The 17,306-nt window shown below is 34.5% G+C and overlaps 1 protein-coding gene across 5 annotated transcripts in view; it reads left to right on the top strand.

The window, feature by feature from the left end:
* The window catches only part of LOC100875077 (multiple PDZ domain protein), a 122,340-nt gene that overhangs the window by 61,727 nt on the left and 43,307 nt on the right, over nucleotides 1-17,306 (top strand). For 4 of the 5 annotated variants that reach the window (XM_076539885.1, XM_076539884.1, XM_076539883.1 and 1 more), the window contains 2 exons: nucleotides 8,917-9,022; nucleotides 9,535-11,257. In XM_076539885.1, the coding sequence (XP_076396000.1) occupies nucleotides 8,917-9,022; nucleotides 9,535-11,257 (1,829 nt within the window). The remainder of the gene's footprint in view (nucleotides 1-8,916; nucleotides 9,023-9,534; nucleotides 11,258-17,306) is intronic. The other variant, XM_076539882.1, reaches the window with a different exon arrangement.

Here is a 17,306-nt window from a genome sequence, read left to right as displayed (position 1 = left end):
AAAAAGCCTTTACTCGATTCCTAGCTGGATATCTGCCCATTTTATTACGTAACGTTACAGTCGATTCTCCTGCAGAACTTTTCTTTCTTCTCAAGCGAGTGCGTATAGTCGGTGGAAACGATGTAGTGTACTTTCGATCATCGTATGACTTCTAACAGTGCTTTTTGACGGGAAACATACGAGAAACTTGAATTTTAATCAGGTTGAGAATCTGATCAGGGGGTGGAAATTGACTCGTTCTGGGATTTGATGTTATGAAGTTCAGTTTAACCCTTAACGTTCACACTGGGGTGTGAAACCCTGGCTTAGCTTCAATTTTAACCACTTTGGATCTCAAATATTTTAATAAATAGCTGCTTTGAAATATCGGTATTTTGATTATTATATCTGGGGAGTGTTTAATTAAAATTTCAGCTCTCCATATTAAAATTGGGGTATTGAATTTTTCTGTGTGAAAACCGCCATTTTTTCTACTTTTTCACGTGTCTGAATTTGTTCATATTCAAGTTTAAATTTTACGAAGTTAAAACAATTTTTGAAGATTATAATTGGCTGTGGAAATTGAAATAATTTTTAAAGAATTTCTTTATAATTAGTTGTGGAAGTTGAAACAATTTTTGAAGATTATAATTGGTTATGGAAGTTGAATAATTTTTAAAGAATTTCTTTATAATTGGTTGTGGAAGTTGAAACAATTTTTGAAGATTTATAATTGGTTGTGGAAGTTGAAATAATTTTTAAAGAATTTCTTTATAACTGTCTGTGGAAGTTGAAACAATTCTTGAAAATTATAATTGGCTGTGGAAGTTGAAACAATTTTTGAAGATTTATAATTGGGTGTGGAAGTTGAAATAATTTTTAAAGAATTTCTTTATAACTGTCTGTGGACGTTGAAACAATTTTTGAAGATTTATAATTGGCTGTGGAAGTTGAAACAATTTTTAAAGAATTTATTTATAATTTTTGTTCAAGTTAAAATAATAAGTAGGTTCTTTGTGAGGAATAGTTTTAATGGCTGGGGTTTTAAACGTCCCAGTGTGTTAAGTATGACATATAACGTGTTTATAATGTATACAAGTATATTACTGATGAAGTGTGATCGTTGAGGGTTAAGTGGTATAAAAAGTGATTCATTCAGAATATCTTGAAAAATGATGGTTTATTGCATATGTTGACTGCCATGGGGTTATTAGTGTTTAGTGTGCTATCGTTTAAACAAACGTGAACTGTGAAATTATGGTACGTTGTGTAGAACTTGTTCTGATATAGCGAGGTCGTAAATTGAGCCTTGAACTAGTTGAGAAAATTAGGAGTATGGAGATTTTTAATTTCGAAATTGAGGAATTGAGTGGGTGAGAAATATGAGGAATTGAGATGTACGGAAATGTCAAGGTTTCGAATAAAGCTATTAGGAAATTAAGTCATTAAGATATTAGGAAATTAAGAGTTTAAGAAATTAAGAAATTAAAAAATTAAACAATTGAGAACTTGAGGAGTTGAAAAATTGAAAAATTGAAAAATTGAGAAATTAAGAAATTAAAAAATTGAGACATTAAAAAGTTGAAAAATTAAGAAATTAATAAATTGAAAAATTTGTCAATTTTGCACCTCAAAAATTAAATAATTTTTCTTTCCTAGAGACCTAATAAAAGTTTCAGGTCTTCATTCCTATTCTGCTTTCTACAGCATTTTACAACCTCGCTATATCATAACAGAGACCAGAAAACATATGCATAATGCATTAATTGATTTTCTAATAAAAGAGAAAAGTTTGAAGGATTATTTTATGGTGGTTTGAACTTGCATATAAAAATAAAACTTTTCAATAGTAATATTAGCGCTTAAACAACTTCTTTACATTCTTTTTTTTAAATTAGCTGTTAGAGTAGAAGAAATAATGATATGAAATGTCCTTAATAGACCATTTACGCTTAAAATTATATAGGTCCACGTAAATGACATCAAATATATCCTTACAGCTCTGACGGCAATATAACGAGAGTCCACTATATTTTACAAACTATTGACCCTTTCGATATTATAAATTAATATAGAAATTAATATTTAAACTTACAAGGTTAAATTCGAAAATTCTAGTTTCAGAACTTAACTCTTCTTATATTGCATTATATTGAATATTGTAAGAATCTTTTTGTATCACTTCATTAATGACAATATAATGAATGTCTACATCCCATAAATTATTAATTCTTTTACTATTATAATCCTCAGGGAAATAAAGTGATTTGAGTTTAAGTCTTTTGATAGAATTAGATTGAAATGAAAATCTTATCTAAGTAAAAACAAAGTAAATTAACATGCAATAGTAAAGAATATACATTTTTGTATACATGGTGTATATATTTTTTAGACAATGTATAGATTTATTAATGTCTGAAATATTCTACTGATTCAGTTTTAACGATTCTGTTCGATCGCTCATATAGTCTGTACCTAGATATAGCGACGTTGTAAAATTGTTCTAAGGAATATAAAATGAAATCCTAGCGGGAAGATAATGTGTGTGAGTTTAAGAATTTGCAAATCTGACAATTTTCAATTTCTGAATGAACAAATTTCCAAATTCGGTAACTCAAAAATTTGGACACCCATAATACAAAAATTCCATGTAAGAAAGTTCAAAATTGTTAACATTGAAATTTAAAAAATTACAAAGTTTAGAAATGAGTTATTTCTACATATAGTACAGATTTTCCAAATTTCCAAATTACCGAGTAAGGAAATTTGAAAGTATGGGTAAACTAAGAAATTTGGAGCTTGAAAGTTTAATTTGCAATCTCATAATTTCTTATATCTATAACTACAAAATCTTCATATTTCTATATCTCCATACTTTCAAGTTCCCAAATTTCTAAATTCCCAAATATAAAAACATGAAATGCGTATGAAAATTCAGTTCTACAAAACTGCAATATTTCACCCTCTCTATGACATACAGGGTGTCTCATAACTCGTGTAGCTCCTGAAGAGGGGTGGTAGAGGACGCGATTCTAAGCAAGATTTCCCTTTGCAAAAATGGGGTTTGAAGCTTCGTTTTTGAGTTATTAAAGAAAAACACGGACCAATCAGAGCGCGAGGATTCCGCGCCAATCGCGGCGCGCAGTCGCGAGAGCGACGCCTTCAAGCATAATGGCCGACTGGGCGTACTCCTCGCGCTCTGATTGGTCCGCGTTTTTGCTTAATAATTCAAAAACGAAGCTTCACACCCCATTTTTGCAAAGGAAAATCTTATTCAGAATTACGTCCTCTACCACCCCTTTGCTGAAGTTACACGAGTTGTGAGACACCCTGTATATCGAAAGAAGCCTGAAACCTCACAGTATCTCTTACGAACTAAATTTACGACCTCGCTATACCGCGCTGGCTATACGAGCACACTACATTGTTTCCACCGACTATACTCGCGTCTGCGAATCGTTATAAAAAGCGGAGTCTCGAAGGCACGCGATTTTCACTGATCAACGACGAACACACGGGCTCATTTCATCCTCCATTATCGTCCAACCAGTCTAATTTTCAAAATTATTCAAGCTCCTATCGTTGAAAAACGTGTTAGAGGGAATGCTCGCGATCGCGTTCTGTTTCATTGAATTTTCTCCTCTTGCTTGAATTGTGTCAATTGTTTAAAAAAAATTGTTGTCGCGCGTTCCCGCTACTAATTCGGCTATTTCATTTTTCATTTTCAGGGCAATGCTTAAACGTCCAGACCGGAAGCAAGTTCGCGAAGCAAGTTCGATCACAATTTGCCGCAGTTAACCGACCAAAGAACGAACGAACAGTTAATTAATTTAAGAGATTATCTATATCTATATACACACAGTCACACGTATAAATATATACATATATTATCTATATACAATGTGCTCGTTTATGACCGTTTTAATAATAACAATGATTATTCATATCCGAGAGCAAATGACCAATCATGATGTAACATTATACATGGGTGTTTTTTCCTTTGCCTAAAAAACACGTGTTCTTCGTATGAACCCTTCAATTTCTTTCCCCATAAAACTTCAAGTATCTTTGGTGCTGATTTTGAGAGATATATCGGGTGTGTCGAAAGTTTTCGATCTCGTGTGCGAATAGTATCGTTATTTAGGCTGTTTATATAATTTATGGGGTTTTATGGTTATGTGGGAATTATGGTGATATGATGCTTTCATGGTTATATGGGATTTCTGCGGTTATACGGAATTTTTATTTATTTGGGGGTTCTATGATTACATGGGGTTTTATGGTTATATGGGAATTATGGTGATATGATGCTTTCATGGTTATATGGGATTTCTGCGGTTATACGGAATTTTTATTTATTTGGGGGTTCTATGATTATATGGGATTTTTATGGTTATGTAGGGTTTCTTATGGTTAGATGGGTTTTCTTATGGTGTTATGGGATTTCTTATGGTTCTATAGGGTTTCATGGTTAAATGGTGTTTTTTAAGGTTACATGCACCTGTTATGGTTACATAAGATTTTCATGAGTAATATGGGAGTTTTATGAGCCTATGGGGTTTTTATGGTGTTATGGGGTTTTATGATTACATGAGATTTTCATTGTGATTTGTGAGTTTTATGGTTACATCGAAGTTTTGGGCTATATGGGCTTCGTATGATCCTATGGGGGTTTTATGGTGTTATGGGGTTTTATGGTTACATGAGATTTCCGTGATAATATGGAATTTTTAAGGTTATATGTGGATTTTGGCTATATGGGTTTATTTAATCCTATGGGGTTTTTATGGTGTTATGGGGTTTTATGGTTACGTGAGATTTTCATTGTAATTTGTGACTTTTATGGTTTTATCGGAATTTTAAGCTCTATGGGGTTGATATGATCCTATGGGGTTTTTATGGGGTTATCAGGTTTTATGGTGTTATGGGGTTTTATGGTTACGTGAAATTCTCATTGTAATTTGTGACTTTTATGGTTTTATCAGAATTTTGGGTTCTATGGGGTTCATATGATCCTACGGGGTTTTCATGGTGTTATGGGATTTGTGGTTACGAGACATTTCCATGCTAGCATGGGACTTGTATGGTTATATCAAGGTTTCGTGGCTATATGGGATTCATATGATCCTATGGGGTTTTCATGGTGTTATGGGGTTTGTGATTACATCTAAACCTTGTACTAATATGGGATTTTAATAGTTACTAGAAATTTACATGGTATACGAAATTTTTGACCTCCTACGGGTTTATCAAATTCATATGGAACTCTTATGGTCATATGGGGTATTCATGGTTATACGAAACTATTATGGTTATATAAAATTTCCACGGTTAAATGGGAATTAATAACCATGAAAAATTTGTGATTCTTTCGAACAATATTTGATAATTGTAGTAACGGTTGAAAAATCTATGGTGTAAGTGTTTTCAATGGAATCCGAAAAAAAAGTTTTGAAATAAATGTTGTGATATAATCATATGTGGACTTTGGAACACCCTGTATATTTCTTCAACGATGATTTACAAATATATATATACTATCATTTATTTATAATAATATTTTATTATACTATTCGATAAGTATCTTAAAAGCAAACTGTGAATTTCACGTTTGTTGTGATGTTTTATAATTGTTTATAGTTTTCGAATTAAACTTATGAACAGTATATTGAGAGATTGCATACGAAACCTGATTCGAATTCAGTTGTTGAGTTTCTCGTCGATTGTTCTATAGGTAAGTTGGCAAGGATATTTTTTCGTATACCGTTCAGATTTATTCATATAAATTTTTCTCTTTGAAAACTAAAATCACGAAACGAGAATTATAGTAAAGTATACCGCGTTGATTTATCGTGACAGTGAAATCGATATGTCCGACAAATTAATTTGAACAGATGGTTATTAATTAAGGAAAAGGTGAGAACAAATGCTGGAATCCCAGTCGACTCGTAATACGCTTTTCATTTCATGAGAACGCTGTTCTTTTTACTTTTATTCGAGAGGATGTCGGCTTCCTGGGGACAAAGAGACCAAGATCGAAGCATTGTCGAGAGATAAGATCGTTTAAGTAGGCAATTTTCCTTTGAACCTGCTCTCTTCTCGCTAATACTTTGTTCAACCCTTTGTTCACCTCATTTGACGACGAATTTTCCCTTGAGTGCAAGGGTTCTGCAAATATTTTCGTGTTAGTCAAAAAGTTTTGTCGTTTTTTCTTTTAATACATCCTGATTACGAATTCAAAATTTATAATTAAAATATTATTATATATTTTGTAAGAAAAAGTAGTATCAATTATGATTTTTTAATTGTCATTGATCATTTATTATTATTTGTTTTTCTGCAACATGGATTATTTATAGGAATATTTGTAATGTAATATTCAGAAAATCATAAGAGTGCTTTTTTAAAAAATGCATTCACAGCTCAGTGACGCACCAGGTGTGTCTTATGAAGTGAACATGCAATTTAAATTTGTGTGAATTTAAGATTAAAAGAAGAAATAATTACTTCACATATTGTGGTATCTAGAAGGAGACAATATTCTCATTTTGAAAATTGCATCCTCTTATATTAAGTATAAGTGACGCACCAGGTGCGTCTTATGAAGTGAACATGCAATTTAAATTTGTGTGAATTTAAGATTAAAAAAATAAATAATTACCTTACATATTTTAGGCTTTAGAAGGAGACAATATTCTCATTTTGAAAATTGCATCCTCTTATATTAAGTATAAGCGACGCACCATGTGCGTCTTATGAAGTGAACATGCAATTTAAATTTGTGTAAATTTCAGATTAAAAGAATAAATAGTTACTTCACATATTGTGGTATGTAGAAGGAGACAATATTCTCATTTTAAAATTTGCATTCACTTATATTAAATATAAGTGACGCACCAGGTGCGTCTTATGAAGTGAACATGCAATTTAAATTTGTGTGAATTTAAGATTAAAAAAATAAATAATTACCTTACATATTTTAGGCTTTAGAAGGAGACAATATTCTCATTTTAAAAATTGCATCCTCTTATATTAAGTATAAGTGACGCACCAGGTGCGTCTTATGCAAAAGTCATAATATTAAAATTGACATTGATTTAAAATTAAATAAAATTGCATTTGTCAAAGACAAATACAGTGTTCAAACATAAATTGATATAAATAAATGTCTTCCATTGACGACACAACTTTTTGATTTGAAATATTATTTTAAAAGAGTTAAAATTAAAAAAGGTTTTTAGGTGTCGAAGGGTTGAAAACAAAGAATCTGTACAATTTGTACGTGTAAATAGAACTGCTTTCATCTTGTATCTCCCTTTTGTGAAGAAGTGTTTTTGAGTGACGTGAATATTTATAAATAATTGAATTAAATATAGGTACATGAAGTAGTAGCTTAATTTAATTGAGATTACAGGTGCACCAATTGCAGCGTGTTTAATATAATAATTATTATAAAATGATGATTTGAATGATGCTTGATAATTAATCGAAATTTATCGATTTTTAAAATTTTTCAAATTTCAAGTCAAATTTTTTTAATTATCAGAGCAAGATTAATAAACATTTTTTAATAAAAACGATTTAAATTATGCAACTTGTAATTATTTTTAATAATAATGCAACCTGTTGCATTCAGTATGACTCAGAATAAATTATTTAACAATTGAAAAGTTTAATTTATTTATAAAGATAAATTTTGTTTATTTTAATGTTATTGTGAGGAAATATATATAATTATGTAAAAATTTGATCATAATGTAATAATGTCAATTCCAGTGATTATTTAAAATTAAAGTAAACATGTATGAATTTTTTAACTTTGAAAAATCAGTATCATTCGAATCATTAGTGTATTTATTCACCTCAGCACCTTAATACATTCATGCTATATAATGAGAGTTAACTAATGCTTTTGCAATACACTATTAACCCAAGATTCATTAGAAAAGTCTGACAATATTTCATTTAAACAAATATTAATTATACATATACATTTATTAAAAACATGTATATGTTAATTACATATTAAGACAAACATTCAGAAAATTATTTAAAAATTATAATTTTTCAATTCTATATTACATTTCACATTAGAAATTGAAGAATACAATTCAACTGCAGTTTGAATATTAATAACATTACAGTTTTAATAAAATAAATATTTTTCTTTTATTCAAATTTATTTTTTAAATACTGAATCAGTGGCAATATTAATAATATCAATTTATAATCAATATAAAATCGATCGATCTTGATATTAAAAAAAAAATAAATTGATCAGTTAGGTAGTGAGAATAGTGATGTAAATAGTAGTTAGGAAAATTTCATAAATGTTATCAAATTGTTGCTTTATTCTAACTCTCTGCGTAAATACCTGAAACTATATTTTTGTACCATAATTTCCAGATTTACTGCTCGTTGAGTGCGTATTTTGTGCTTCTTAAAGATGCTGCCAATAATTATTAATTTAATCATTTTCTTTCAATCAAAACATTTTGATCATTACCAATGATCAGTAAGATGATTAATCAGTTCAATTAATCAATTTAATCAATCAATTTAATTAATTAATTTAATCAATCAATTTAATCAATCAATTTAATCAATCAATTTAATCAATCAATTTAATTAATTAATTATCTGATTAATAATTGACTAACTTTGAATATCTCATTGACGTTCGATTAGTTCACAATTAATTTACAATTACTGATTTACGATTGGCAGCATCTCATCTCCCGATTCTATCGTCTCATGAATATAGTAAAAGTCTCGAGCCTAACTGTATTTTCTCGAAAGTAGCGCTTTGTACCCCGACTTCTCGCGATCTCTCCCTGTACCGAGTTCGAGGACCACAGATCATTAGAATCGATAATGATTATTAATTATTCCATTTCTCTCGGTTCTTTTATGTCCCGATGGCCGATCCGACGGCAGAGGGTGCCACCGATTTGTCCCGTAAGACGCAGCAAAAGCTTCCCCAACGAAAGCGAGACAACCGACCACGCAGCCGAACTCGAAGATTTCCTCTCTTCAAGATCAGGTACTACTCAAATATTCTATTCGAATCGACTATTCAAATATTTAGCAATATTCAAAAAATATCCATAAACATGTAGACACTACAATAACACGGCCAACATACAATGCATCATACAATAATTATACAGGGTGATTCATCTAAGTGATCCAACCTAAACTTACTGATTGTTTTCTAAAAAAAGAAACTATAGAAAAATGATTGAGAAGTGGTAGATATATTGAAAGTAGCAGAACATATACAGAATGCAGTAATAAAATTTTTGTCATTTTAACTTTGTGTTAAAATATGGTCGCCTTCAATTTTTTAATTATAATGTACTTAATTTTCTGACGCCATTGAAAAGAGTGTTTAATTACGAATAAAAAACTGCTAGGGTACATAGGTTCAAAAACAAATAATTACCAAGATATTGTTCCTTAACACTTCACGAAAGATGGTTTACAAAAATGAATCACCCTGTATCAAAATGTTACCAAGTATCTATAACAAGTATCTCCATAATAAATCTTCAGTTCAACCACTCAGCAAAGCCATCATGTCGCTCTTGTCAGGTGTAACAGAGCTCTCTATGGACAAACCGGAGACCGACGAAGAGGACGAGCACTGGAAGGACGCGTCCCCTCACACGCCAACCTGCAGTCCCACAAAGCGGCTCACAAAATTGCCCACAGGTCCCAGATCCACAAAGACCGTCGAAGTGGACATACACGAGTTCCAGCCGACGAGTCCGCTGCACGAGAAGGACGTGATAATCCTGGAGAGCGGAGCGTCTCCGCCTAGCAGGAAGTTGGCTATGAAGTACAGCCAGGACGTGGCGCCGAAAGTGAAGTTAAAGGCAGAGACAGAGCCGAAAGTGCCTGAAGCGCCGAAGCCGCCCGAACGTTCGGTTTCCGAGAGGAGGAGAAGTCTGAGGCGGATGGACTCCGAGGAGAGGATGTCCTCGTCGAGGGAGACGTTGAACAAGTCGGATCTAACCGACAAGGGTGCTCGGAAGAAGATCTTCAAGAAGAAGGACGAGCGGAGGCCGTCCAGGAGGAAGGATGACTCTATCGAGACGTATGTGGACGCCGAGGATTCGAGGAGGCGCAGGGAACCGGAAGAGGTGGTGACGAGGACCAGGGAGGAGCGGAAGAGTCTCAGGGAGCAGGAGTGTATCGAGAGGGTGACGGAATTCCTGACGAAGCACAGTGTGCTGTGTTATTCCGAGGGGACCCCGGTCGCGGAGGCAGAAATAAGCCTCCAGGGACCTCCAGCGACCTCGGAGCGACCCACCACCTTGAAGGAACCCGAAGAACCACCCGGACACGCGGAAGAACCACCCGGCAAGAGCGAAGATGGCGGCCAGAGGCTGAGGGACGAAAAGACCCCAGAGGAGCCTCTGAAGACGCCTTCCTCTATCGACTCCGAGAAGCCGCCGGGTTCTTCGGCGACTGTGGTGGATGTAGCGGGTGTGACGAGTCCGGAGAGACCTCCCGAAGAGCCGAAGACGGTGACCAGCCCGGAGACGGAAGTGGCGCCGGTTAAACGGAAAAGCTCTATGCGCAAGAAGCCGGCGACGTTCTCGAGGGAGTCCTCGAGGGAGTCCCTGCTGGACGACGCTAAAAAGGAGGTCAGAATACAGGAGAACGTTGAGGAGATCTTCTTTGAGGACGTCAGTGAACAGGTGACCGCAGTGCTGCCGGAAGTGCAGCTGGTGAAGGCTAGGATCATCACTGCCGAGGAAGCGGTGGCGAACAGAGCGGAGGAGCCTCAGACCAGGATCGAGATACACTCGCCACCGGAAGTAGCGACGGTTCCAGACTCTGTTAGAGTTAAAAGTGGTCGGGTACCTTCACCGGAAACGGTGAACATGTCCCAGTTGCAGCTGGTGAGTCTAGCTAAGTCCACATCGGAGAACACCTTGGTGGAGACGGAGGACAAGGGCGAAGACTACAAGATCTCCGTGAGGAACATCAAGGCTGAGATCTTGTTGGACTTGTCTAAAGTCCCGGATGCTGGAGACGAAATGGAGGATTCTGTTGACGGGGAGAGGAAGGACCGGAAGTTGAGCAGGACAGGAAGCGAGGGGTCGAAGAGAGCTGCGTTGAGGGCGCAGACGAAGATCAAGGAGCGAGATGGGTTCATGATTAGCAGTCTGGCACAACCGGATGAACCGGAATTGACGATTTTACTGGAAAATGCGGCTATCGAGAGGAGGAAGATCCTTGGGGAGGAGGAGATGGCACGGGATGAAAGGTAGGTGCTAGTGTAATTTTGGGTCAAATTACAAAATTGTTATTTAATTTATACAAATTAATATTTAAACAATTTTGGGAACACTTGCTAATTCCATTTGTTTTTGGGCACGTTTCTATAAAAATTTGTTTGGATTGTTGTTATTTTTAGGGAGATCGCGATATATTGCATTTTTGGATTAACTTCATACCTTCATAAAGTGTATGTTACATTTCCTCTTGTTTTTTTTAAAAGATAATATTCTATTTAAGTATGATGTAAACACACAGACTGCAATGAATGCGCAATAGAATAGACTCTCGTTATATTGCCGTGGTAAAGGCTTTGGCAAATTGATAGAATGATGAATTGATAGATTGATAGATTGATATATTGATGAATTGTCGAATGGATGTTTTGATGAAGTGATGGACTGTTGCGTTGATGAATTGATGAACTGATGGATTGGTAAACTGGTGAATTGATGAATTCATGGATTGATGAATTGCTGAACTGATAAATAGATGTACCAATAAATTTATTAATTGGTGGTTTAATAGGCTGATACTGTAAGGACTAACAAATTAACGAACTATGTATCAGTGTATTGTTAAATTGGTGAATTGATGAACTGATACATTGATGAATTGATGAATTGTTACATTGATCAATTGATGAAATGATGAATTGACACATTGATGAATTGATGCATTGATGAATTAATGGATTAATGAATCGATGAATTGATACATTGATGGATTAATGAATTATTGCATTGATGATTTGATACATTGATGAATCGATGAATTGATGGATTGATGAATTGTTGCATTGATGATTTGATGAAATCATGAATTGACACATTGATGAAATAATGCATTAATGCATTGATGAATTGTTACATTGACACATTGATGAATTGTTACATTGACACATTGATGAATTAATGCATTGATGCATTGATAAATTGATGCATTAATGAATTGATGAATCGATGAATTGATACATTGATGGATTGATGAATTATTGCATTGATGATCTGATACATTGATGAATCGATGAATTGATACATTGATGAATTGATGAATTGTTGCATTGATGATTTGATGGATTGATGAATTGTTGCATTGATGATTTGATGAAATGATACATTGATGGATTGATACATTGATGCATTGGTGAATTGATGATTTGATGAAATGATACATTGATGGATTGATGAATTGATACATTGATGCATTGATGAATTGGTGAATTAATTATTGGTAGCTTGATAACTTGATAACTTGACAGCTTGATAATTTGGTTACTAGATAATTTCAGAACCTAAAAAGTCAGACATTCAAAACTGTATAAATTCATAAACTTGACAATTCATGAATTTTGCTATTAAATCATTTTTTTAATTTGAAAGACTATTTGTAAATTTGTGATCTACATATTCGAAAACATAGGAATCTGTAAATATAAAAATGTAACAATTCGATTCCACGAAACAGTGGAATTATGTATAAAAAAAAAGGCTTCATATGTCGATTAATGGAGAATGTTATTTCCCATGCAGCTTACCGACCGGATTACACGATCGTTCGTCGAAACCCCGAGAAATGCGCACAATTGGTTGGAAATGTAGGTCGACTGGAATACCATACAGTGTTTCGCGACCCGAAAATTCGATAACCACCACCCCCTTCCGTCTTTTTTACCGTTCGATCACCAGGGGGAACTAAAATAGTCCCGCTAATCAATCGTTTTTCTTCTTGACATCGAATGTCTCGAACCTCCTTTCGATTCGTTCTTTAACTCTGCTCTTTAGAAATGTTCCGCTATTCAAATGTCGGAGGCAATCATATCGAACAATAAATTTTATGATTTCTACCTTTACTTCTGACGTGCTCTTTACGCGTTGTTTATTTTACGACGTTGGGCATTTTATGGATCATGCTAATTCGGTTTTGTCGTTGATGGACTTGTGTTGCGAGGAATTAAGAACTATTGTAACTTGTAGTTTCTGTTTTGCGGATAATTTTAGATGCGAGGTCTGGTTTGTTTAGGTTGGGAACTTCGTGAGCTGACAGTTTGGCATTTTGACAATTTGGTAATTTGGAAATTTAAATATTTGACAGGTTGGCAGGTTGACTGTTTGTCAATATGACAAGTTAATAAATTGACAGGTTGGCAGTTTGATAATTTGTCGATTTGACAAGTTTATAATTTGACAGGTTGGCAGGTTGACAATTTGTCCATTTGACGAGTTAATAATTTGACAGGTTGGCAGTTTGATAATTTGTCAATTTGACAAGTTTATAATTTGATAGGTTGGCAGTTTGATAATTTGTCAATTTGACGAGTTAATGATTTGACAGGTTGGCAGTTTGATAATTTGTCAATTTGACGAGTTAATGATTTGACAGGTTGGCAGTTTGATAATTTGTCAATTTGACAGTTTGGCAGTTTGATAATTTGTCAATTTGACAAGCTAATGATTTGACAGGTGATAAGTTAATGATTTGACAGGTTGGCAGTTTGATAATTTGTCAATTTGACAGGTTGGCAGTTTGATAATTTGTCAATTTGACAGGTTGGCAGTTTGATAATTTATCAATTTGACAAGTTAATAATTTGACAGGTTGGCAGTTTGATAATTTGTCAATTTGACAGTTTGGCAGTTTGATAATTTGTCAATTTGACGAGTTAATGATTTGACAGGTTGGCAGTTTGATAATTTGTCAATTTGACAAGTTAATGATTTGACAGGTTGACAGTTTGATAATTTGTCAATTTGACGAGTTAATAATTTGACAGTTTGGCAGTTTAAGAATTTCACAGGTTCATGATTTCATAGTTTAACAGTTAAACAGTTTTACAGGTTTATGATTCGACAGTTTGACAGCTTGACAATTTCACACTTTGATAATGTGTCAATTTGATAGTTTGTCAACTTCACAATTTGACAGTTTCATAATGTATTAGTTTAATAATTTCACAACTTGACAGTTTCATAACTTAACACTTCGACAATATCACAATTTGTCAATTCGACAGTTTGACAGCTTGACAATTTCACACTTTGATAATGTGTCAATTTGACAGTTTGTCAACTTCACAATTTGACAGTTTCATAATGTATCAGTTTAACAATTTCACAACTTGACATTTTCATAACATGACAGTTTGACAGTTTGACAATTTCAACATTTGATAATGTGTCAGTTTGACAGTTTCATAATGTATCAGTTTAATAATTTCACAACTTGACAGCTTCATAATTTAACAGTTTCACAATTGAACAATTTATCAATTTGACAGTTTGACAGCTTGATAGTTTGATAGTTTGACAGTTTGACAGTTTGACAGTTTGACAGTTTGACAGTTTGATAGTTTGATAGTTTGATAGTTTGATAGTTTGATAGTTTGACAGTTTGACAATTTGACAGTTTGATAGTTTGACAATTCGACAGCTTAATAGTTTGACAGTCTGATAGTTTGACAGTCTGATAGTTTGACAGTTTGACAGTTTGACAATTTCACAGTTCATTTATTCACCAATCCTCCACTTAAAAACCCAAAACCCCAGAAAATTCTTCATATCAATAGCATCCCTACCTCCAACCCTCCTCATTAAAACAAAATCCGTTCCAACAGAAATTTTAACGACCGCCCTCGAACCTAACCTCGATTTCGCATCTAAAGATTCGAATGAAAGATTGAAACTAAAAAAAGAAGAAGATAAGAAGGAAAACAAAACAGTAATCTGTGAAGCAGGTGAAAAGAAGTCGGATCACGAGTCGGGTAGAATCCCGGAAAGTGGGTTAAAGGAAATAGACAGCATGGTTGCAGCGTACCGGAAACCGGCAACGGGATATAAATATAGAAAAGTGCAGCCATCGAGCATAGACGAGACGATAAAAGAGATAAGGACGAGTGCTACGAACCGCGGTACGATGGCGAAAAGAGGAGGGAAAGAGAGCGAGACGATGAATGCCGTCGAAAGGTTGTCTTCGTTCAACTTCGAGCGGTCGACGAAACAGAGAAACGTTTACAGAAACCGGTAGGGGAACAAGGACGATATGGCAGGGTCGGCGCGGAATATTTTTCTTCGGGTGCGAAATTTTGGGAATTTTGGGATTTAAGAAGTTTTGGGGATTTTTGGGTTTTGGAAATTTGGGGAATTTGGAAACTATAGGGATTGCTGGGAATTTGGATATTGGGATTTTAGAATTTTGGGATTTGGGTAATTGGAGGATTTGGGAATTTAGAACTAGGGAAATTTGGTGGAATTTAGGAATTTGGAAATTTGGGATTTGGAAGTTTGGGATTTGGAAACTTGGGTTTTTGGAATTTTGAGAATTTGGAATTTGGAAATTTGGGAATTTGAGAATTTGGAATTTGGAAGTTTGGGATTTGGAAACTTGGGTTTTTGGAATTTTGAGAATTTGGAATTTGGAAATTTGGGAATTTGAGAATATGGGATGTGGAAACTTGGGAATTTGGAAATTTGGGATTTAGAAATTTGGGAATTTGGGATTTGGAAATTTGGGATATAGAAATTTGGGATTTGGAACTTCGGGATATAGAAACTTGGGAATTTGGAATTTGGAAATTTGGGCTATAAAATTTTGGGATGTGGAAATTTGAGAATTTGTGAAATTTTTGGAATTTTGGGAGTTTTGAGAATTTTGAGAATTTTGGAAATTTAGGAAATTTGGGGAATTTTTGGAATCTGGAGAATCTAGGGAATCTACGGAATCTAGAAAATCTAGAGAATTTTGAGAATCTATGAAATCTAGGGAATTTAGGGAATATATGGAATATAGGAAATTTGGGGGAATTTAGAGAAATTAGAGAATTTAGGGAATTTAGGAAATTTTGGGAATTCAGGAAATCTTGGGAATTTAGAAATTTAGAGAATTTGGGGAATTTAGGAAATTTTGAGAATTTAGGGAATTTAGGAAATTTTGGGAATTCAGGAAATCTTGGGAATTTGGGGAATTTAGGAAATTTTGAGAATTTAGGGAATTTAGGAAATTTTGAGAATTTAGTGAATTTACGAAATTTTGAGAATTTAGGGAATTTTTGAAATCTGGAGAATCTAGAGAATCTAGAGAATCTATCAAATTTTGGGAATCTATCAAATCTAGGAAATCTAGGGAATTTAGGGAATACATGGAATATGCCGAATTTGGCGAACTTAGAGAAAATATAAAATTGAGGAAATTTAGAGAATTTAGGGAATTTAGGAAATTTTGGGAATTTAGGGAATTTTTGGAATCTGGAGAATCTGGAGAACGTAGGGAACCTACGGAATCTAGAGAATTTAGGGAACTTTGGGAATCTATCAAATCTAGGAAATCTAGGGAATTCATGGAATACATGGAATATAGGGAATATATATGGAATTTGGAAAATTCAGAGAAATTAGAGAATTTAGGGTACATGGGGAAATTTATAAATTTGAGAATTTGGTAAATTTAGTATTTGTAAACTATTAATTTTGTCAAATTCGTAATTCACTAATTTGAAACGTCACAAATCATGAAATTTTCCAAACTCAAGTATCACACCCTCAAAAATCTCCAAACCCCAAATACTGCACCCAACGAAATCTCCCACCTCCAAATATTCCACCCATAAAAATCTTCAAACCCTAACAACCCCAACCATCTTCAAACCCCGCCCATAAAAATCAAACTTCACGACCACAAAAGAAATCCCCATCGCAAAAACTTGCAACTCGTCAGAATCGAGGGTCCGTCCCTGCGTAACAGTCTCAGCCCAGCAATAAGGAAAAGAGAGAAGGAGAAAAAGCTTTGCCGCAGCGTACCTCGTTCGTACTTCCTCCCACGCAGTTTTGCAAAGCTTTCCTAACTCGAACTCGCGTGGATTCGCGCGCACACCAACGTCAAATCCGCGTGTGTGTGCGTTGCGTGTGTTTGTGTGTATGCACTCGCAGGGGAGCACTCCTCGAGGTGGTTGCTCGCGATTAGTCGTGATTCGGAGCGCCTAGGCTGATGTTCTTTATCGCGATACATCGCGCTAACACGTTGCAATCGCTGTGTACGCGAGTGTG

The sequence above is a fragment of the Megachile rotundata genome, chromosome 14 (assembly GCF_050947335.1).
Source record: "Megachile rotundata isolate GNS110a chromosome 14, iyMegRotu1, whole genome shotgun sequence".
Classification (NCBI taxonomy): Eukaryota; Metazoa; Arthropoda; class Insecta; order Hymenoptera; family Megachilidae; genus Megachile; species Megachile rotundata.
The sequence above is the reverse complement of the archived record's forward strand: the minus strand, read 5'-3'. Positions and strand labels throughout refer to the sequence as shown.